Source organism: Spea bombifrons, chromosome 10 (genome assembly GCF_027358695.1).
Source record: "Spea bombifrons isolate aSpeBom1 chromosome 10, aSpeBom1.2.pri, whole genome shotgun sequence".
NCBI lineage: Eukaryota > Metazoa > Chordata > Amphibia > Anura > Pelobatidae > Spea > Spea bombifrons.
This window is the reverse complement of record NC_071096.1, coordinates 18,107,385-18,130,514: the sequence shown is the minus strand read 5'-3', so window position 1 is coordinate 18,130,514 and position 23,130 is coordinate 18,107,385. Positions and strand designations below refer to the sequence as shown.

The 23,130-nt window shown below is 44.2% G+C and overlaps 2 protein-coding genes across 2 annotated transcripts in view; both read right to left on the bottom strand.

The window, feature by feature from the left end:
* Positions 1-18,741: 18,741 nt before the first annotated feature.
* Positions 18,742-20,739, bottom strand: LRRN4CL (LRRN4 C-terminal like). The gene is made up of 2 exons (XM_053449038.1): positions 20,643-20,739; positions 18,742-19,765 (listed from the first exon to the last, which is right to left on the bottom strand). Exons 1-2 carry the CDS (start codon positions 20,661-20,663, stop codon positions 18,848-18,850), a joined length of 939 nt encoding a protein of 312 aa, XP_053305013.1. The 5' UTR covers positions 20,664-20,739; the 3' UTR covers positions 18,742-18,847.
* A 20-nt stretch (positions 20,740-20,759) lies between these two features.
* The window catches only part of BSCL2 (BSCL2 lipid droplet biogenesis associated, seipin), a 58,140-nt gene continuing 55,769 nt past the window's right edge, over positions 20,760-23,130 (bottom strand). The window contains exon 8 of the mRNA XM_053449036.1: positions 20,760-20,892. Within this exon, the coding sequence (XP_053305011.1) occupies positions 20,852-20,892 (41 nt within the window). The 3' untranslated portion in view covers positions 20,760-20,851. The remainder of the gene's footprint in view (positions 20,893-23,130) is intronic.

The window sequence follows — 23,130 nt, the reverse complement described above, 5'->3', positions numbered from 1 at the left end:
TGTATACATGTGTGTGTGTGTATGTATATATACATGTGTGTGTGTCTGTATATATATATATATATATATATATATATATATATATGTATATACGTGTGTGTGTAAAGGCAGGGGTGTGTGGTGAGGGTAGTGTATAAAGTGTATGCATTGACATATGTTAGTATGTGTAGATATATATATATATATATGTGTGTGTGTGTGTGTGTAAGGACAGTGTATTTATGTATATGTCTGTATAACAACCAGCCAATCACCGGTAAGGTACATCGCTTGCCGTGATTGGCTGGTTGTTGTACGCTTGGTAGAGGGGTAGTCTTATACGGCGAGTATAGTCCAAACTCTATATTTGAACTGGAAAAGTTGGGGGTCGTCTTATACGCCCAGTCGTCTTATACGCCCGAATATACGGTATATCCCTACAGAGAATTGAGTTTAGTATCACTTAATAGTATCAGTAAGTATCAGTAAGCTCTAGTATCAGTGAGGGGAAAAAAAACCAAAAAAAACCCCAAAAAACATAGTAATATGTAAGTGTATGTGTATATATATATGAGTTAATAATAATTTAACAATAGAATAGTATAGTATAAAAAAATATCTAGTGTCTCCCCCTGAAATGTTTAGACAGAAAATTCATATTATTTTTTATATAAATGTGACGTATGTGTCTATGCAGTAATTTAAATTTAATAACATTTAATAGCCACACTATTAACTGCATAGTTTGTGTTCCCCACTTTTAATGTTATCCAAAAAACAGTGACGTTGCATAAATTATAAATAATTAAATGTTTAGGGGAAAATTTTATACTGTTTCTCATATAGGTGTTACAAGTATATCCCTACAGAGAATTAAGTTTAGTATCACTTAACAGTATCAGTAAGTATCAGTCAGCTCTAGTATCAGTGAGAAAAAAAAAAAAAAAAGAAACCTAATAACATATAAATGTGTGTATCTATAGATGTGTATTAATAATAATTTAACATAAATATTTCAGTAGTTTCAATTATTTCAGTATAAAAAAGTGTCTAGTGTATCCCCCTAAAGTATTTGAGCTAAAAATTCATACTCTTTCTTATAGATTTAGCGTATATATCTCTGCAATAATTTGAAAAGGTCTGAATCTAGTGAATAATTAAATGTTTAGGTGAAAAATTCCATGCTGTTTCTCATATGGATATAATAGGTGTGTCCCTACAGTGATTTAACTTTAATATCGCTTAATACCAGCCCTATTGACTGGATATTCGGTATTCTCCAATTCAAATCTATATTTAAACCAGTGTAACCCTGAAGTAATTTATTTAAAATGATACTAATTTAATTAATTTGCAAGAAAGAGAGAATAAAAAAAAAAATTGCCCTTAATTGCGATTCAATATAGACGGATGTTCAGATATAGTTATAGCAAATATGTCCCTTCAATTATAATAACATTAATTTACAGCATTATTTACTTCCACTTGAGTATACCTCAGTTTGTATATAGCAATGACAAATATGTCACCTATGGTATGGCACTTATATTAATAAAGTATATTAATCAAACACAAAAAAAAAAATAAAAAAATTCTATTTGATGTTTTTCAGCTTTAGCCATTCCTTCACTTCATCTGGAGAAGAAAATTGTTCTATTGAATTGTCAAAAAAAATTGCAATTTTTGATAATGGACGCCAACTGAATCTAATTTTGTTTCGCCATAGTATAGTCGTGACAGTTGAATATAGTTTTCTCTTCATTCTTGTATTGTATGAAATGTCTAGTAATGGGATTACACCCTTAAATTTGCCTTCGTATGTACTCTTCTGTTTACTAGCTTTATAAATTTGTTGTTTAAAATAATAAGAGTGAAAGCAAACCAATATGTCCCTTGGGACTTCCTTAGAAATTGATTTAGTTCTAGGGATCCTGAAGCAAGTGTCAATGATTTCCTCAAAATTTTTGAAGTTTACCCCCAAGTATTGGAAGTATTCTTTCATTATTAAGGAGAGATCTTCCGGATGTTCTGTTTCTTTAATATTCCTGAAACGGAGATTCTTTTTATTGATTTTGTCTTCTAGGTTGCCAATCTTGAATTCCATTGATTCCATTTGGTTTGTAGCAAAATGTTTGTATTCAAGTAATGTATTGACTTGCATTTGAAGATCTTTAAATTTATTTTCCATTTCTTTCATTTTAGTAACTACTATGTTCATTTCTTTTTTGAAGTCGCTTAGGTTATTAGACATTTCTTTTTTTAATTCAGCCACCACGTCTTGTAGACTTAAAGTTAATAATTCTGGTGTAATTGATTCTTGAGATTTTGCACGGTCAGGGTCTGGGGAGAAGTGTTCATCTGTGAGATCAGAGGATGATTTATCTGTTGCTTCTTTTGAGCTTTGAGGTGAGAAAAAAGACAGTCTCTTGTCCAATTTTGTGTCCTGTTTGCCACGTTTCGGATGGAGTTTAGGGTCTTGCTTTCTTGAGGCCATTTTAATTCCCAATAATAACTTCCTTATATGATATCAGGCCAGTTTATGTTTAAGTACAAGACTTCAGTTAGTGCTTTATGGAAATATACGTATTACCATTAAATTTACACATCAGTGTAACAAGCAATTTATCTTCAGAAAGCCTCTTTAAGCACTCTTTAAACACTTAGTCATAAGACTTTCGCCTCAACCCCTTCCCTTCTCTTCCTTTACCATTACTCTGTATTGAAATATATGGAATGTAAGTGTCCATTTAATTAAAAAAAAAAAAAAAAAAAAGTTTCTACTTGCCGGAGAGCAAATTTAGTCATTCAAGCTTCACGAGCCATGTTTTTACATAGTTGGTCTCGGCTCTGTGATCTCCGTTGATCTCCGTTGCTCTATAACACTGAGTTGATTTTAATGCTAATGAAATTCAGTCATAACTTTTGGGCACTGTCATACTGTAACAGTTTTTTACACAGGGATTGGTAAAATCAAAGTGGCTATTCCATTGTTTATCACAAGGCAGCATGATAATGAGTCCAGGTGTTTCTCTGGTAAATTAGGCTAAGATAACAGAAGCTAGAACAAATATATCATGCTAGGGAGCATGATCCAATGATTAACTATGGGAATATTGGTAATTTATTATGGAAATATAGGTAACTCAATATTTAACCTGTCTACTCTAGTTAAGTTTAATTCAGCATTTCAAGGGTCAAAATAGCTCTCCAATCCAGCTGGGTTTGGAGTACTTTGTCTACACAAGGTAGAGATATGTGTGGCCTGGGGTCCATTTGTGTAATTAGCACAGCTGTGTTACACTGTGGAAATGGCTTGACCACAACCTCCACAAGTGAGAAATCCAACACCTCCGCTAGCCAGAAGTGCACCGGGTTTGTTACTCTTAAAAGGATATTCCAGGACAAAGGATACAAGCTCAAATCCTTGTCTGCTAAATACAATATATAAAACTATGAAATATGGATGAAGGGAGTCATACATGCAGCTCATTTCATAAATATTTACATTGCCTACCTTATCCCTTTCAAAATGAGCCCACTCATGGCACGTTTGTCCATTTAAGAACTGTGCCAAAGGGGTAATATTAAGTTACAGTACATGTCAGGTATCCATAAAAAAGAGTAAATTATGGAGAATCCAAATATGAATTACCGTATTTGCTCGATTATAAGACGACCCTGATTATAAGACGACCCCCCCAAATCTGAATATTAATTTAGGAAAAAAAGAAAAAGCCTGAATATAAGACGACCCTATAGGAAAAAAGTTTTACCAGTAAATGTTAATTCATCTAAACTATTTTTTTTTTAATAAAAACTATGATTGAGAAAAATATTTTGGTTTTATTTCCTTCTATTTTCCAACCTGCCCCCCAGTTATGCACATCTGCCCCAGAAATGCCTTATACCCCCTATATGCCACTGTGCCCCATGATATGCCATTTAACCCTCTAAATGCCACTGTGCCCCATGATATGCCTTTTGACCCCCTATGTGCCACTCTGCCTCCAGAAATGCCTTATACCCCTATATGCCACTCTGGCATTTAGAGGGTTAAAAGGCATATTATGGGGAAGAGTGGCATATAGGGAGGTTTAAGGCATTCAGGAGGCAGAGTGGCATTAAGGGGGTTAAAAGGCATTTCACAGAGCACTCTGCCTCCAGAAATGCCTTATGAACCCCATTTAACACTCCCCCAGCCCCCCCCCAAAACTTACCGGTGCTTCTGACTTTCCTGTCATGTAGCCGGGGCAGCGTGTAGCTCCCACGCACTTACGCTGCAGCCGGAAGGAGGCATGGCTAGCAGCGGGGGTTGTCTGCGTCCATCGCGCAGACCTTCCCCGACTGTCAGAGATCAGAGTTCCCGGCACCGGTGCGGGGAACTCTGATCTCTGACAGCCGGGGAAGGTCTGCATGATGGACGCAGACAACCCCCGCTGCTAGCCACACCTCCTTCCTGCTGCAGCGGAAGTTGTCTACGCGAATCGCGTAGACATCTACACACTGCCCCAGCTACACACCGGGGACTCAGAAGTACCGGTAAGTGGGGCGGGGGGGGGGAGACAGGAGGATCCAGCTGCGGGGGATCTGGATCTTAGTCGTCTCATAGTCAGACCTATTTTAGGTCTGATTATAAGACGACCCCGATTATAAGACGAGGGGTATTTTTCAAAAAAACCTCGTCTTATAATCGAGCAAATACGGTATATGTGTACCTGGATCGAAGCAGACAATAGAGACACTTTTCTTAATTTGTATGCCTAATGGTCTGAATTTGGAGGTTACATCAAGGTGGAACCTTCTCAGCTAATCCCTTCCCTATTCCACCCTGAACTGGGCCAAGACTGATCCAAACATTAATGTATAACATATGGTGTTAGGCCCAGGGATTCTTGTAATTTACTTAGGAGCAAAAGACTAAGTCTGTGGGTTATTATGTTCTATCAGAGCTTCATTGGGACAGATCTTGAGTGCTTCTGTAAGTAGAATTTTTTTACCATTTTATTTTTAATCTGTAATTTGTGACTGTTTTTGTAACATCCCTTTTTATACAAATATGTGCACTGTGGATATTTTTTATTTCATAATAAAGCATTAATTTATTAAGTTCCTGCCTTTGTCTGGTATGCAGAACCACATTTACCTGAAGTGACTTTTTTCTTATAATCCTGAGTTTGCATAGATGCTTGGCTATATTGTATGTTTGGGTACCCTTCTAGTTGTGAGTTTTTAAAATGGGAAGAGGTTGGTGGTGTGAAAGTGGGACTTTTAATCATTATTTTTCAGTCTACCGCAGAATCTTACCTTCAAAGTAAGTCAAGTGCCCACTTGGAGTAGTGTGCGTACATGACAATATACACCTGACAAATATGCAAAAATTACAACTTATTTTTATGTGTTACTATTAAAGGTCCCCTTTGAATTTACTGCAGCCCCTTCCCATACCCAAGTGTCCTTGGTCTCACATCGCTATGGATTTCATTGTTGACTTTTTTTTTTCTCAATTCTCAGTTTATTGCACAAATGGTAACATATACATGGCGTAAGGTACCGAGTACATAGGTAAAACAGCAGAACAAGTTACATATACAGCATAGGCTGAGCCTGCACACGAATAGAAATGGCAAGGAAAACATGAGACATTGAGAACAATAGTTGAGCAAATCAGGTACATACAAGAATAAAGCCACCCCCAAGGGGGAGGACAGAAAAAGGCCGATAAGCCAATCGGTACCCAATAATACAGTGCCATAAAATATGTAAAACAAAAGGAAACAAAAAACAGAATAAAACAAGTCTGTCCCAGGGTCCAGCAGATAGCTCCACTTACAAGATCACGTTAACCAAAGGCACGAACATACAAAAATAGACCCAGTAGGAGAGTAGTAGCTGACCCCTAGAGGGACACAGGTAAAGTTCCAGGGACGCGATGAACGACCTCCAGTGAAACCACTTAAGTTCAACTTTATGACCTGCCCCCCTAGCTGACCACATGAGAACTTCCATGTGGTAAGTGAATTCGACCTGATGTACCCAAGCCATAAAAGAGGGAGGGGAGGCTGATTTCCAGTGGCGGGGGAGGACCGCGTTGGCCGCGTTAATCAGATGAAACGTCAAGGACCGCTTGTAGCTAGAAAAAGAAGTCTGTGTGTGATGGAGCAGAATGGCCTCAGGAGAAGCCTGGAAATCGGGATTGGCCACCTCACGGATCACCGACGTGACGGAATCCCAAAAGGGTCTAATATCTGGGCAGGACCACCAAATATGCAACAGGGAGCCGGGATGGGCACCACACCTCCAACAGGTTGGGGGGACCTGAGGGGCGAATCTGTGAATGTCTAGGGGAACCCTGTACCATCTCGTAAGTATCTTAAAAGACGTCTCCTGCATTCGACTAGACACCGACCCCTTGTGGACGATAGAGAGGATCTTAGACCAGTCCTCCAGGTCAAATGAGCAGGCCAAGTCCCGCTCCCACAGGCTAAAATAATACGGCTTGGCGACCGGCTCGGGGGAGAGCAACAATGCGTACAATTTAGATAAAAGATGGGGCGGCTCCTTTAGTTCAAGACAAAACCTCTCCAATTGAGAGAGCGGTCGGTCCAGATGCGGCCGAACCGCCAAGGAAGAAACAAAATGCCTAAGTTGATGGTAGAGGAACTGGAGGGAGAAGGGGCAGGGACCCGGGCCCGACAGGGCCTCTAGAGGCTACAGAGCTGCCCCAGTAACCACATGGCACAGGCGCAGGGTACGAACCCCCGGAGGGAGAAAAGCCTGCAAGCCCCCACCCGAGCGACCCGGGGGAAAGTCCGGGTTCCCCACCAAGGGAGTCAGAGGGCCAGGAACCCCAGCAACCTTACCAGCCCGCAGCAATCTACAGAAGACCCGCAGGGTGGGGAGAAGGAAGGGGTGGGCAGAGTACGTGACGCAACCCACAGGGTCGCCAATCCACGGTAACACAGACAACGGGCACGACAGGAAGGACCCTTCCACAGAAGCCCACTGCTTAGCCGAGTCTACAGACCATTCGATAACGCGGCGTAGGTGAGACGCCTGCCAATAAAGCTCTAAACTCGGGAGACCTACCCCCCCTGCAGTCGCTGCCTAATCAAGTAGGAGAACGCCAAACGAGACGGCCTGCCCCTCCAGACATAGCGCAAGAAAGCCCTCCGGCATCTCTGGAAGAAAGACCGCGGGAGAGCTATGGGCAGCGTCTGAAAAAGGTAAAGGAATCTGGGGAGAAGATTCATCTTGATGACCCCCACCCTCCCAAACCAGGAGATATGAGGATATGCCCATTTACGCAGGTCCGATTCTAGAGTAGACAGCAAGGGCTCAAAATTAAGAGTGCGCAACTGCGAGAGGTCCGTGGGAATACGCAGACCCAGATACTTAATAGAATCATCCCTCCATTTAAAGGGGAACCCAGTCCGAATGTGGTTACAGAGGTGCGCCGGAATGTGAAACCCCAGGATCTCCGATTGGACAGATTGATTTTATAATTGGACAACACCTGGAACCTGGCAAGCTCCGACAGGACAGCCGAGAGGGACCGAACCGGGTCAGTGAGAGTCATCCGCAAACAACGATAAGGCGTAAGACCGGGGTCCAATCCGGACTCCCGCGATATCCGGGTGGGCCCGGATGGCATTCGCAAAGGGTTCGAGAACTAAAAGAAACAAAAGGGGGGAGAGGGGGCAACCCTGCCGCGTACCGTTCGCCAACGTAAATGGATCGGACAACAAACCATTAACGGCCACCCGTGCGGTCGGGGAGTCATATAAAGCCCTAACGCAGGTCAAGAAGCGAAGACCAACACCAATCCTCGAGAGAACCCCAAAAAGGAAGGACCAGGACACCCGGTCAAACGCCTTCTCGGCATCCATCGAAGCTACAATCAACGGAAGGCTACGAGATTGGGCATGGGCAATTATGTTTACCACCTTCATAGTGTTTTCTCTCGCCTCACGCCCGGGGACAAACCCCACCTGATCGGAGTGTATGAGATGGGGCAAAAAGGGCAACAGGCGATTCGCCAAAATTTTGGAGAATAACTTCAAATCAACATTGATCAAAGAGATCAATGTAGAAAACTACTACATAAATCTAAGTTTTTGTCTGGTTTAGGGATGACCACGATATGCGCGGACAGGGCCTGCGGGGCAAATGGAGCACCTTGGGCGATGGCATTAAAAAACGAGACCATGTGGGGGCCAAGAACGGAAAGGAATTTCTTATAATAGGCAATGGTATAACCATCCGGGCCAGGACTCTTACCAGCCGGAGAAGCTTTCACGACCTCAGCTACCTCGGCCAAGGAAATTGGTTGGTCGAGGAGGGCCCTGGCATCGGGTGGCAGGGTTTTGGTGAGGAATTCCGATAAATAAGCTGTAAGAGCCTCCTCCGACTCAGAAGGGGGAGTCCCCAGGCGCGGCAAATTATATAAGGACGTATAATACTGTCGAAAACAGTCGGCAACCTCCTCCGAACGGAAGCGAAGCCGACCCGCGGGGTCCCTAATACGCGGAACATAAGTCTGTGCCCTCTTAGCCCTCAGTGCCCGAGCCAGGAGCCTGCCAGGTTTGTCCCCAAATTCATAAAACTGACGCCGTACCAAAAGATAGTTACGCCTAGTCCTATCATCAAGGAGGGCCGCTAACCGCGCGCGAAGAGCAGAAAGCTCCACCTGGGTGGAGGGAAGGAGGGACAGCTTGTGGCGGGCCTCCAGACGTGCTATTTGTTGCGTAAGGTCTAAGATAGTGGCCGCGCGGTTCCTTTTAACGGAAGCGCCTAACTTAATCAGGTGGCCCCGCAAGACCGCCTTATGCGCTTCCCAAATCGTAGGAAGCGAAACGTCAGGGGTGACATTCTCCGCAAAATAATGGGTAATGTGAGAGGACAATTGGGAAACATGGTGGGGGTCACTCAATAAGTTCTCATTGAGACGCCAATGCCAATTGGTCCTGGGGAGGCCCGAGAGAGCCAACTTCAGAAAAACCGGGGCGTGATCACTAATCGTAGCCACACCAATGCTAGCCGAACGCAGGAGCGACAAATGGAAGTGGGACAGAAAAAAAGCGTCTATGCGCGAATATTTACAGTGACTAGGGGAAAAATAGGTATAATCCCGCACAGTGGGATGGAGGGCTCTCCATACATCCACAAACTGGTTCAAACGCAATTGGTGGTGCACCTTACGAATCATAGAGAAGGGAACATGGGAACTCCCCGAGGAAGTGTCAATCTTAGGGTCCAACACCATATTAAAGTCCCCCCCAAAGATGGTAATACCCTCCTGGAAATCAGCCAATTTGGACAGGATCGAAGTAACAAAACGGGCCTGATTACTATTAGGGGCATATATATTTGCCACAGTGACTCTATGAGAGCCCACATAGCCCTTGACGAAGATAGCTCGCCCCTCAGTGTCCTTCCACGTCTCAGAGGGTTGGAAGCGAATGCACTTATGAATGAGGATAGCCACCCCCTTGGTTTTAGAGGAAGGGGAGCTGGACAGAAATGAGTGAGTGAAGTGTCTATTTAAAAGAGGGAATTCCCTGTTAGCAGAATAATGCGTTTCTTGCACAAAGGCAATATGTGTCTTAAAGGAATGGAGAAACGCTAGGAGTTTGGAACGCTGCTGGGGTTTATTGAGACCTCTGATGTTCAACGAGACCAAGTTAAGAGATTGAGGAGCCATACAATATATTGAGAGAGCACCGGGAAGAGCACATCTGATACCGTGGAGCCCTGGGACAAGCAAACAAAACAATAAAACAAAACATAAACCAAACTGTGTGTAGTGTGTGTAACGTGTGGTGCGATGCAAGGAACAACATCCCTAGTGAGATTGCTGCTGCAATATGCAGGGTGAGCACGGGGACTGCAAGCAGGCCCAAATCAACCGTCCGCACAGGGACAGGCAGGCTCTGGGGGGGGGGGTTGCCGAGGAGGGCAAAAAAAAGAACAGGTGACAGGGAAGAACTATACGTCCCCGTCAACGGGACTGAGACAAAACATAGTGACCGCTATGGGGAGGAGAACCCGGGACCCGAAGCATCGGGCCAAGGACGCCAAGCGCCCTGCTGGGAAATGACATGTAAGTGTAAAAGGAGCAAAAAAAATAAAACTAAAGAAAACAATGTAATGTGGCAGCGAGCAGTACATAGGCCGGTGAGAGCAGACCCCCACAATTTCCAGGGGACCCAACCGAACTAAGAAAGGGGGGCCACCCAGACTTAGCCTAGCGGAGACAAAAAATGTAGTGTGGTGTACGAGCGACGAGGCGTGTATAACGGAAAACCGGACTGAACGAGCGAGCGAGGAACGAAAAATACAGAAAAAACAATAGAAAAATGCCGAAGTCCGAAGAGTCAATATGGCAAAGTCCAGAGTGCCTCACCCACGACGGGCGTGAAAGCACCGACATGGGCGCCGAGGAGGACACCAACTCACCACCCGGACCGGCGGAGAACCTCAACGAAAAGCGTCCACCAGCCAGGACTCAGGAGCTCGGCAGAGGATGAAAAACTGGTAGTGAAGCCAGACACTCAAGGGTCTCCGTCGGACGTCGTCCCTGTAGTCGCGGCCCGTCGAGACCTCTTCCTACGTTGCACCGGACCCGTCCAGGACCTGGCCGGTTCGGTGAGCTGCTGCGGAACCTCAACGGAAAGTTCCCAGTCCGGGAGGCGAATGGCCGGAAGATCCAGGTGAGTGAGAAAAAACTCCAGGTCGCTGTGATGACATCCTTGTCCTTGCGGGCAATGAGGACAAACGGGAATCCCCACTGGTACGGAATGTTCGCTGCACGGAGCGCCGCTGTCACGGGTTTAAGCGCTCTACGCTTCTGCAGGGTGATCGGGGAGAGGTCTTGGAAGATTTTGATCTGTTCCCCCTCGAAATCCAAGTCGCCCGAAAGGCGACACGCTTTCAGCACAGCCTCCTTAACGGAGTACTCGTGCAAACAGCACACCACGTCCCTCGGGGGTGCCGAAGGGGGACCTTTCGGACGGAGTGCCCTGTGAGCCCTGTCGAATTGGATCGGGGTATCCTCAGGCTGTTGGAGAAGCTTGTTAAATAAAATTTGCAGAGTCTTACGGACGTCAGCTGCGGAGACCGATTCAGGTAGGCCTCTGATGCGTAAGTTATTGCGCCTTCCCCTGTTGTCCAGGTCTTCAAGCTGTCGGTGCAGGGCAGTAAAAAGTTCCAAGTGGCCACGGTGCATAGCAGATAAGGCATCAACCGCCTCGCAGGTCTTGACATGATCTTCCTCCAACGTAGCGACACGGTCACCAATGTGCTGAACAGGGCCGGCCTTAGGGGTGTGCGACCTGTGCGACCGCACAGGGCGCCATGGTTGCAGGGGCGCCTGACCGGGACTTAGATTAAAGCATCGTTTTTTTTTGTTTGTTTTTTTTTTAAACTTTATTTAACATCATTGATGTTAAATAAAGTTTAAAAAAAAAAACGATGCTTTAATCTAAGTCCCGGTCAGGGGTGCCGAGCGGTTGCTCGTGAAGTTCTCGGCAACCGCTCGGCGCCCCTTACTCTCCGTGACTCCGTCGCGGTGCCAGCATCTCATGTTGAGCGCCGGACTATACCGGCGCTCAACATGAAATGCTGGCAGAGCGAGAAGACGGATGCCTCCCGCTCTTACCGCAGGACTCCGGCAACAAGGTAAGTGGGGGGGGGGTAGTTTGAAGGGGCAGAGGGGGGGGTAGTTTGAAGGGGCAGAGGGGGGGGTAGTTTGAAGGGGCAGAGGGGGGGGTAGTTTGAAGGGGCAGAGGGGGGGGTAGTTTGAAGGGGCAGAGGAGAGGGGTAGTTTGAAGGGGTAGAGGGGAGGGGTAGTTTGAGGGGGGGGTAGTTTAAAGGGGCACAGAGGGCGGGTAGTTTGAAGGGGCAGAGAGGGGGGGTAGTGAGGGGGGGCACCAGAGGAGTAGTCCGCACAGGGCGCCATAACGCCTAAGGCCGGCTCTGGTGCTGAACATCCTGCTTGATCGCGGAGAGATCAGCTCGAACTCCCTGTAAGGCCTGGTCCAAGGCGGAGTCGATCACCGAGACCAGATCCGCCTTCGTGGGTAGCTGCTTCAGGGCGTCCTGCCAGGTAAGTGACTCCACCGGAGGATCGGATAGCGCGGCGTCCCGGTCTAGCGAGACGTCGTCGGCGCAGACGCTCGCTCGACTCGAGGGAGAAGGCACCATCTTGGACGCATGGCCTCGAGAGTCGGAGTCCTGGGAGCCCCGGAAAAAGTGCCTCACGGATGGCGCCAGAGGTCTCTCCCGGGTGCTGGGAGCCTTAGGGGTACCGGCCGAGCGGTTTGACTTCCCCATAGTCGCGGCAGCGGAAACTAAGAGCGTAAAGTCCCGAGACGGTGGACGGAGCTGCGGTCTTATGCAGCCATCTTGGATCGGCGCCGGCCCCGCCCCCCCTTTCATTGTTGACTTACCTCTTGCTGACAAACATACTTTCATTCTTACTGTCGACCATTTTTGCAAGATGGCTCATTTTATTCCCATCTGTATATTGCCCACATAGCCAGATCTGAATTTGCTAAAAACAATACAATGAATGACTCTACCTGAGTCTCCCTTAGGGGAGCTAAGCAGAGTACAGGAGAAACACAGCAAGCAAGGGGGACAGAGCAAGGAGCAGGGAGACCAGGCAAGAAACATAACCAGACAAGACATACATGGTACAGGACATAAAGGACAGGACACAACAAACGACAGGGGACAAGGCAAGGAACACAGGGGAATGGAGTGAGGAGCTGAAATCCTCAGACGTTTTTCCTTAAAGCAAGGATAGGATATCTTAACTGGGACATGGGGAGAGGAGAGAGGAACCAAGATCCTCAGATGATTTAGGGAAGAGAGGGCAAATGCACATAAAAGACTGACACACAAACACAGGGCTAGCCTAGGACTATGTGATAATAATTGGAGATTCCGTCACATCATATGGCCATAGTATGCTTAGCCCACCACTACACCAAAGTACTCCAATATTCGGTGGGTCCTAACACTAAACCCTGCCTACAGAATAACCAAAGGTGAAACGGAACATTGAATCTATACACAAAACCAAGAAGGACATACCTTTAGACTGCTGACTGAGACAAACAGAACACCTTATAAAGGAAACAGAGCTGAAGCAAAGAGCAAGACTGGAATCAAGAAATCAGAGGTACAGGACAAAGCATAGGGAAATCTAGGAATGGATTACTGCAAAGGGAGAACTGTAGCAAGGACTAGGGAAACTGTAGCATGGACTAGGGAAACTGTAGCAAGGCAAGGCAAATAAGAGAAACTAAAGACATGCAGCTCTGCAGCCCGGATGGGGCCTGACACTGCAGGACTGTGGAAAGTGACAGTAAAGACACAATTACCCTCTGCATCTTTCCTCCTCAGTAAGACAAGTATATCCTATCTGCATAGGTTCTCCTTTTGTTGAGGGAGGAGTTTCAGGACATGAAAACTGAAGTGCTAAAAGGATGGGTACTCTTTGTTGGTATTCTTTATTCATCTGTCTTTACTAGAGGTGAAGGCTAAACTAAACGGCCGTGCGGCAGCATACTGAAGTGGCCTATTCGGCCGCATGACCGCTAGAGCCATCTTTAATGCAGTGTAAAAGCATGCAGCCGCCGGCCCCAACCGGGAGATTTACAGTGGGCCAGCCAGTCCGTGGGCCGGCACACCGAGATGCCATTGTAGCTGATGCAGCTGTAAATTTCAAAGCGGCCGTAAGACCGCCTCTGCTGGCCGCTTTATGATTTTAAAGCGGCCAGCATGCCTGCACTATGCCGCCCAGTGCCTCAGTGAGGCCACCCCTGTGAAGACGCAACGTGCCACTCAAGGGGGCGGGTTCACAGGGAAGAGTTCCTTGTGACAGGGAGAAGAGCATGTCGGAGGATAGTGGTCTGCAGGGAAGGAAGCCAAAGTAAGTATTTTAAAAAAATGTTCAGGTGATAGGTGGAAGGAGACCATTATTCAAAGCGGGGCTGCCTTGGGACAACAATTAAATACAAAAGTACCCAACAGGGTGGTTGGGTCATCACATAAATCAATACACAAATGAGGGTGGGTGGCTGGGGCAATATACATGGGTCCATTAACCAGTACATATGGGAGGGGGACTGTCTGGGAACATCATATAAATCAATACACAAGGGCGTGGGGGCATAAATGCACAAAGAGGGCTGGCTGGGGCACCGATACACATGATGCAATACACAAGGGTGGGGGAATATATTAAAACTAAAGGGAGGGCCTGGCTGGGAAATCAACACATAAGGGGGAAAACACACAAACAAAAAACTAGTGTGGAAAGCATTTTTGTGTAGCTTAACCTGTCCTGATGCGGGTGTCAGTGTGGCAGAACCTGTCCTGGTGTGTGTGTTTGGGTGTAGATGTGGCCGAGCCTGTCTGGTGTGTGTGTTTGGGTGTCTGTGTGGCAGAGTCTGTCCTGGTTTGTATTTGGTGTGGCAGAGCCTGTCCTGGTTTGTGTGTTTGGTGTCGGTATGGCAGAGCCTGTCCTGGTATGTGTGTCTGGGTGTTGGTGTGGGGGGCAGCTTTTTTTGACTTTAACATTGCTGTTCGCCTGAATTTTGCAAAAGAGCACCTTGGCACTCCACAATGCTACTGGGAAAATGTATTGTGGACTGAATGTGTTTGTCTGTACTTGTGACTTAGATGTAGATCAGATCCCATTTTAGGAACAATTAATGCAGACAACTAGGTCATTCCAAAAGGGTCATTTACTTTTTCTTGCCACTGTATTTATGAAAGCACGGGAACTGGGGTGCAGAAAAATGGCAGCAGGTGCTCTGGACTGATGAGTCAAAACTTGTAATATTTTTCTGTAGCAAAAGGCAGTATGTTCGCTGAAGGGCTAGAGAGCAGTACAAGAATAATTGTTTGTAAGCAACAGTGAAGCATGGTGGAGGTTCCTTGCAAGTTTGGGGTTGCATTTCTGTAAATGGAGTTGGAAATTTGATTAGAATTAATGGTCTCCTCAATGCTAAGAAAGTGCAGGTACATGGTATCCACCATGTAATACAATCACGGGGGCAGCTGATTGGCCCCAAGTTTATTCTGCAGCATAACATTGAATCCAAACATATAGCCTAATTCATTAATAACTATATTCAGCGTAATGCATTACAAGGAGATTCTGGTATGGCCACCACAGATCGCTGATCGCAACATCATCTAGTCTTTCTGGGATTACTTGAAGAGAGAGAGAGCAACTGAGGCTTCCTAAATCCACAGAAGAACAATAAGACAATTGACAATGATAAAAAGGGGTGTATATAAGTACAATATGCGATGGGAACTATGTATATATTGTAAATATAAGCACTCTTATTATATAATTTGGTTGCAACCCAAAAATAGTGTACCTTTCAAATACACCACTAAAAGTAAAATTATAACGAAAAAAACATGTGAGCGTGCGCAAAAACAAATTCACTTATCTGTAAGAACACATGATATATACAGCGTCAGGATTGATCACTCTCCAAAGATACATATGCAACAAAAAATAAAAAGCAACATAGTATAGACACGTTGGTAAAATTAAGGAAGTATCACCATTGTATCCCTCTTGGAGTAACACTCACATTTTAATGAGTCCTATGATCCAGGCTCAAAGATATCAGCACTTGGTATATGCGTTTCCAGAAAAACCTTAAGGTCTGGTGGGTGTCAGACAGATTCTCAAGTGTAGGCAGGAGAGATGTGCTCAGAGCAGGGGGGAGCCAAATAATAATAAAAAGAAAACATTAAACGCATACAAAAATTGGAAAATTTAACACATATTTCATTAAGGTGTTGGATCTCAGTTGTGAATGTTTTTTTTTTACAACATAGAGGGGTTTTCTCTCACTGTATTATTATACAATTCAATTATACATTTAACCAGCACAGCACAGCACAGCACAAACATATAGAGACTGATTTTATCTCATACCGTTGAAGTGCAGTTATTACTCATTCAAGTGTAGGACCCTGGCCATAAGGGTCCCACTTAGATAATAATATGAGTGCAGCTAAAACATGAACAGCTCCAAAATGTGTTCAGGTTTTACCCATTTACCCATCTGGTCTGCCACACCTCTGTCCTTAAGACCAGTCACTGGTCTTATGCTATATCTAGCTCAGCCTCGTGCCTATCCTATATGATTTATTTCTGTTGTTCTGTCTTGGGGTTGGACTGCTTTATATTCTATATGGACTGCATAGTGCCAGTTCCTCACTGTGATAATGGCAAGTTGTTCCTGATCATGTTCTGTGATCTACTGTCAACATTTTTGCTATACTCAAAAATTGAACAAGAAATGTTGTAGATCTTTGAGAGCTAAAGTCTGTAGTTTATTTCTCAAAGTCCCAATGATGAACTATGGGTACATTTCCTTCTGTGATCCATGAGGATATAATGATGTAATCACAACTTCAAACATAATGTAGAATGAGAAAGGGGTGAATTTTGACAATATATGTTTGGATTTGCAACAAAACATTTCAGAATGCGACAGGTAAATCAAAAGGTAAATCGGCGAAGGGGCACCATTCCCACCTTCCCTCGTTTGAATTGATATCTTGCTCTCCGTTTAGATATGTGGCGGTTAGTGTTTTATGTTATGGTTATTGTAAAATGAGGTTGGCTGGTACGGTGCTTGAGGCAACTGTCTAAGGTATGGATGTACTCGTGGTGCACATGGCTAAGGGTGGAAGAGCAGAACACTCCTGTAGTGCATTCTAATAATATGACTCCTGGGCCATGCACATAAGAACAAAATCGCGAAGGACCTCTGTTTAAGGTGCCCGACCAGCATCATAAGATGGAGGGCCATCCTGCACCACAGAACAGAAGCCACCTAGAGATAACACCATGACATACTTGTCCCTGGAGGATTCTGGAAAGTCCCCACGACGGCTATAAAAACCTAAGGCCGCAATCACAAACTTTGGAACCTCACCTGTGGTGTTTGCAAGAACGTGCACGGGCAGCCCAGGACAGATCCAGGGATCCTTGCATCCAAGACAAGTGGCTCTTCGAAAAGACTGTTCTGAGGGGTTTCCCAGTCTCTGCTGAGTTGTGAGTTAATTAGCTAGAGGAGCAATAACTACTTGGCTTGGTGATGTATTACTGTATTGACATTTGGCACTATAGCATTGATTGCTGTGATATTGATTGATTGCTTAACTCGTTTTACACACACATATTTAAACATACATATAAGTTTGCATACACAACTATTTTCTATCTGCTGTAGTAAGAGTTCTATAGTAAAGGTTTGCTTGATCAAATTGCTGTTTGTTGCGCTGTCATTCCATATCCTCATTGATTGGTGGATCTGGCTGGTACCTCTGCCAACTTGTGCTCCCTGGGACAACACACTCTTTGCCCGTTTTCCCAGTCACTAGCCGAGACTCAGTGTAGGGTATAACATTAGAATGCTTTATTGTACACAGGCACAGGTATATATCCACATAATCACATCAACACACAGAATGAGAAATCTGAGTAACATAACCGCCCCCTTTAGCTGGGAGATTCAGGTCTCCCAGGAACAATAGGGAAGATGAAGGGATTAGCCTCAAGCAAACCCCCATCTCGGATAACTTGCACCATCAGGCAGGGGTCCTGGCCGGGCACGCTGTGGCGATAATCCTGTCTGGTTTACAGTGGGCATAGTGGGGCAGGAGGCTATTCTGGCCGCCCAGCAGTTCCAAACGTAAAACCTGTATGTCCCGGTACTGGGCCTGGCGGTGTGGGCAGCGGAGGGGTTGGGGCAATCTGAAAAAGGGGTATAACATAAAAACTGGATACATAGGGGGTCCACGGACAACAGATGGTTCCAATACTACACCAAATGGGTATAAGAAATGTTCAGTAATATTTTCCTTCCCAATTTAGTTCATCGGTATTAGCTGCCTGGTCAGGCCGAAATGGGTTCCAGGTAAACGGGTGGTTGGGCCGTATAATATCCACAGCGGTGTACCTAAAGGGACGAGTCCGTCACAATTGGGCAAAACAACTTCTTGGGCACATGTTCAGTTGATACGTTTGTTGATGTGGGACTTTGGATGCCGGCAGCCTTTACAGGTGATGTGGAGTGGTTACGCCCATATACTGTACTGCCTTTATACTGTACTGGTCATTTATACTGTACTGGTCATTATTATGGTTGGCCAAAAGTTTGTAGTCAATCGTATTAATAAATATAATGTAATGGGTGTCACAGTTGGGGAGAATGTTTCATTATTAGAGTCCATGCAAGCAACTATATTGGTCGCCTGCAGGTGCCTCCTCTGGCATCAACCAATTGATTGATGCTAGAAGAGGCCAGTGTCGGCTATGAATAGAGTCGCTCTTATGGACCTTTAACTCCTTACGGCGAAACGGCAGTTGCACTTCATTGGTTGATGGCAGACAAGCCCCCTGCCCGCGACCAATAGAGTCGCTCATACAGACTTTTAAAATCCTGGTGCCGAGACTTGGCCGGGGCCTGCTCTAGGAGTTAAACATTCGTGAAATACAAAGATTTTTCCCCCCACGAAGAGTTGGTCGGCGCCCAAGTCTAAGCAAAACCAACGTGCAACACGAACAACAGAAAGCTGGGGGTGCCCGTGTGAGTCAATGCCTGATGTGGGTGGCAAAGTGACATACATGGATAGCAATCATATTACCATCAAAAAAAAATTTCATATCTATTTGAATGCATTAATTTGAAATACTTATTTCAAGATAGATTTTATTTTAATAAATATATGTAACAATATATAACAAAATACATATTTGTGCAACATACATACAGCAACCATGCAGCAAGAGTCATGCATCATAAATGTAATGACCCTGGTATCACAGCTGCTCTACACTTTCTGTTTTAAATGTCATGTTTGCAATGCCAGTTTCATCATTGTCTAACCATTTTCTGCTCTCAACCCTTTTTCTTCTCCACAACCAGTACCCAAACACAATTAAACCCAAAACAGAAGCCAGTACTGCTAGACCAATCCCTCCTCCAAGATAAATGTGTGATCCTTGAGAAGTAATGGTACGAAATAGCCTACATGGACCAGGGGTGCCATTCTCCCATTTTCCCTCTTTTGAATCATCCCCCTCCTCTACCTGGCTCTCTCCTGCTTCATTAATTGCCACCAAGCAGACTCTGTAGGAAGTATCTGGGAGGAGATTGCCTATGGAAAAAAAACGATAAGTGGCATTAAGAATTGGTCCCCTTTCCATGGGGCCATTGTTGGTCTTGTACAACACCCTGTAATAAAGCACAAAGGAAAGTGGGGAGCACCACATAACACTAGCTCCTCTTTCCGTGGGAGTTATCTGCCCCACACGAGGAGAGTCAGGTGGAAACCAGGGTCCAGTTAACCCAGGACAAAGACAGTTACCCCCAAGTCTAATTTGTATGTCTTCACAAGGTGGCTCCAGGTGCTTACAGCGATCATAGGGACAGGGAAGGACATCAGAATGTGGGGGGTTTGTAGGTCCCTCTTCTTCACTGTCATCATCCTCATAATAATCACCTTCACCAGTAATATATAAAATATGCTCTGGGGTAGTTTTGCTAATTTGCGTTATTTCAGGGAGCCAGGGAACTGAAGTTTGAGTGTCGCTTGACAAAGAATTAATAGTTGTTAGAAGTTCAGACTTCATATTCCACGTTTTAGTAGTTCTGTTGTCTTCAGAATGGTTCCTATTGCCATGCTTGTTGGGAAAAGTAGTAACTCCTACAATGAATAAACAAAGAGGCAGAAGGAACTGCAGTAGGATAGAAAGAAAATACACATGAGAGGGAAAAGGGCAGATAAGTCCAGAAAAGAGAAGAGGGAAACATTGATGAACAGAATTCAGAAAAAAACATAAAAAAAACATTCAAATAATTGAATTTAACAGGAGATAAAATCATTTTCTAAACTTAGTATGCTTCTATGCGAATGCGAATATAAACATCCGTCAGGTTCTGTTTGATATGAGATATTTATGTTGGACCTCTATGATATTACAAACTATCCTACAAGGCTGTGATACATTAAGGTGAAGAGCCTATGTACCACATTTTGTCAAGTGTTGAGTACAATGATGTATAGAATAAATTAGGATCTGGGTAACTAAAATAAATAGAAATCAGGAAATTATATTTAATTAAAGATGCAAGGTGATATACCTGTAAAATGATGAACCCCTAAAGCTGAGGCTAATGTTTACTGATTTGGCTAAGAGTGAAAAGGTAACATTCTCATAAAATTATTTATTTTGCAGCAATCTTATTCACAAGATAGATAGTGTTTTTAGTTAGTAGGTTCATTTCATTCAATGATTAGGTTCAGTTTAAACCATGGAGTGCCAGTAGTCTGTATAAGATGTTGTTTTACTAAACTGATTCATATATCGAGAGAGAGAGAGAGAGAGAGAGAGAGAGAGAGAGAGAGAGAGAGAGAGAGAGAGAGAGAGAGAGAGAGAGAAGAGAGAGAGAGAGAGAGAGAAGAGAGAGAGAGAGAGAGAGAGAGGAGAGAGAGAGAGAGGAGAGAGAGAGAGAGAGAGAGAGAGAGAGAGAGAGAGAGAGAGAGAGAGAGAGAGAGAGAGAGAGAGAGAGAGAGAGAGAGAGAGAGAACTTATATGCTTTTATTTCGCTTACCTGTGTAATAGAGTTGATCATTTTTCTTCTTGGCTATTGAGGATTTCTTTCTTCAGAAGTGCTGTCTCTATTTCTTTCAGCCATTCCCCTGTCTGTGGTCAATAATATACAGAGCATGTTGTCTTATTTCTGATTCATTTCTATTAGCAGACTCTTGAACAGTTTTTTCTCATATAACTGTGGTCAGTGATCCTCAATAGGATACTGAGTCACTGGCTGAGTATGTGGGAGAGGTGAATATGATTCACCACTGTGAGAAAGGAAATAAAAAAGAAAAACAAATAATGAAAATTTGAGTAACATCAGGGTGGAGACTTATTGAATGCTAAAAAAATGTAACTAATGCTTTTTCCAGATGTGCATATGAGAGTATGTGAACTCTTACAGTTTAAGGCAGGCTCCATCTGTGTAAAATGGGATTGTGTCTCTTGGGTTATATTATTATTATCTTTTATTTATATAGCACCAACAATTTAGGCAGCTCTTCATACAATACATATATTCAAGGGGTATGACAAGACTAGAATTGACATACTAAGACAAACCAATACATTAGATGGAGAGAACCCTGCTTGCATGCTTACAATCTTGAGAAAATGCGGTGAGGACAAACATAAGGAACATAGAAAAGATGAGAGGTAGTGTGGGGTTGTATCAGTGACAGGGACGTTCTAGCAGCTAAGATGATATGCTTCTCTGAAGAAGTGGGTTTTGAGATGTTTCTTGGCTGTTGGGGGTGAATGCTGAAGATTCCTCTGACTTTGGCCAGCCCGAGTGAAGTCTTGTAGACGGGAAAAGAAAGTGGCGATAAGCGAGGCCCATGGGAAGAAGGTAAGGATCTAGCCCATGGGAAGAAGGTAAGGATCAAGTATTTGTTTATGAGGGCAGAAATGTATGCATGAGCAGTGTTATGGAGGGCCTTATATGTTAGTACCAGAATTAAATTTAATTCTAAAGGTAATAGGGAGCCAGTGGAGTATTTCACAGGGTGGGGAAGCAGAAGAAGAGCGGAGTGCAAGGAAGCCTAGCAGCAGCATTTAGGACAGACTGCAGTAAAACTTTTTTCTTATAGGGTAGTCTTATATTCAGGCTCTGTTTTCCTAAATTAATATTCAAATTTTGGGGGGTCGTCTTATAAATCGAGCAAATACGGTGTTTTGAACTAATAATAAAAAAACCTAATAAATATATATATATATATATATATATATATATATATATATATATATATATATATATATATATATATATATATATATATATATATATATATATATATATTAGCTGAGAATGTGTTTTTCTTTTCATTTCCTGGTTGCATTTTATCCATTCCATTAAACTTTCATTGGACTGGAAGTAAGTCTGACCCTACCTAAGATCTAACCAGGGCAGTCTTTAATATTGATTGGACCCTGGGCAAGCCTTTGCTTGGGCCCCCACCCTCCCTGGCATAGAATCACAGCCTCCATTCCAACACTAAAAAACTCCACAAAATAAAAGCATTTGCCGCACTCAACATATATTAGATAAATTAATATCGAGGAGGCTGTCAGAGCCAGTGCAGTCTTCTAACCCACCCCCACGGCAGAGGAGCACAATACTATGCAGATCACACAACAAGTGAATGGTGCAGGTCTGGTGAATGACCCAAAACCGAGTGCAAGTTGTGATCAGAGGCGGCTTTAGGTGTTCAGGCACCCTGTGCGGACCACCCCCATGGTGCCCCCTTCCCCTTCATCACCCCTAGAGTCACTTTGTCCCCTCCTTCACTGTACCACATCTCTCTTTTCCTCACGCATGTCGTTCGGATATAGATCAAATAAACACCACATACAAACCATGTATTTGCAGGTATTAACAAACATATGAAACAAAGCATTTCAGGTACAGATAAATTAAACACAACCCAGCACACATAGGACTAGTCCCAGCAGCGGATTGCATCCATACAACCTACCCAGACTGGATGCATAGGACTTGCCATCTTTGCCTCCAAACAGCCTGCCTGTGCTATCTTGCCCCCCCTCCCACACTTACTAATTTCTTCACTCATTTACAAATACTCATTTCACTCACAGATACTCATTCACACATATTGATTCACAAATACTCATTCACACACACTCATTCATACACTCTTCCCCAACTGCAGATACCCTTACCCCAACTACAGATTTCTCCATGGCAAAAAGACCTCAGAATTTCATTAGAAATCAATGGCCGGAAAATGAAGTTTGTTGCCCAAAAATGAACAGCTCAAAAACAAAAAATTTTTCTCCAAAGGGATTTCGCTCTTCGTGCACGTGTAGTAAGCAGCTGTCCCATACAGAAGTGATTGCAGGGTTCGCCTGGGCCCCCTAGAGTGGCGGACATGCGACCGTGTTAAAGAGGTGACAAATTCAAAGCAAAACAAATTCTGGGTTTTTTTTCTCACCAATATATCATGTCATGTGATGTGCACTTTCGTAGACTACACATGAAGCCTGTA

Excerpts from the sequence above, each read along its gene's own strand:
- LRRN4CL (XM_053449038.1), bottom strand. The coding sequence starts at position 20,663 with ATGATCAACTCTATTACACAG. Across the intron at positions 19,766-20,642 it reads TGATCAACTCTATTACACAG|TTCCTTCTGCCTCTTTGTTT; the intron begins GTAAGCGAAATA and ends ATCCTACTGCAG.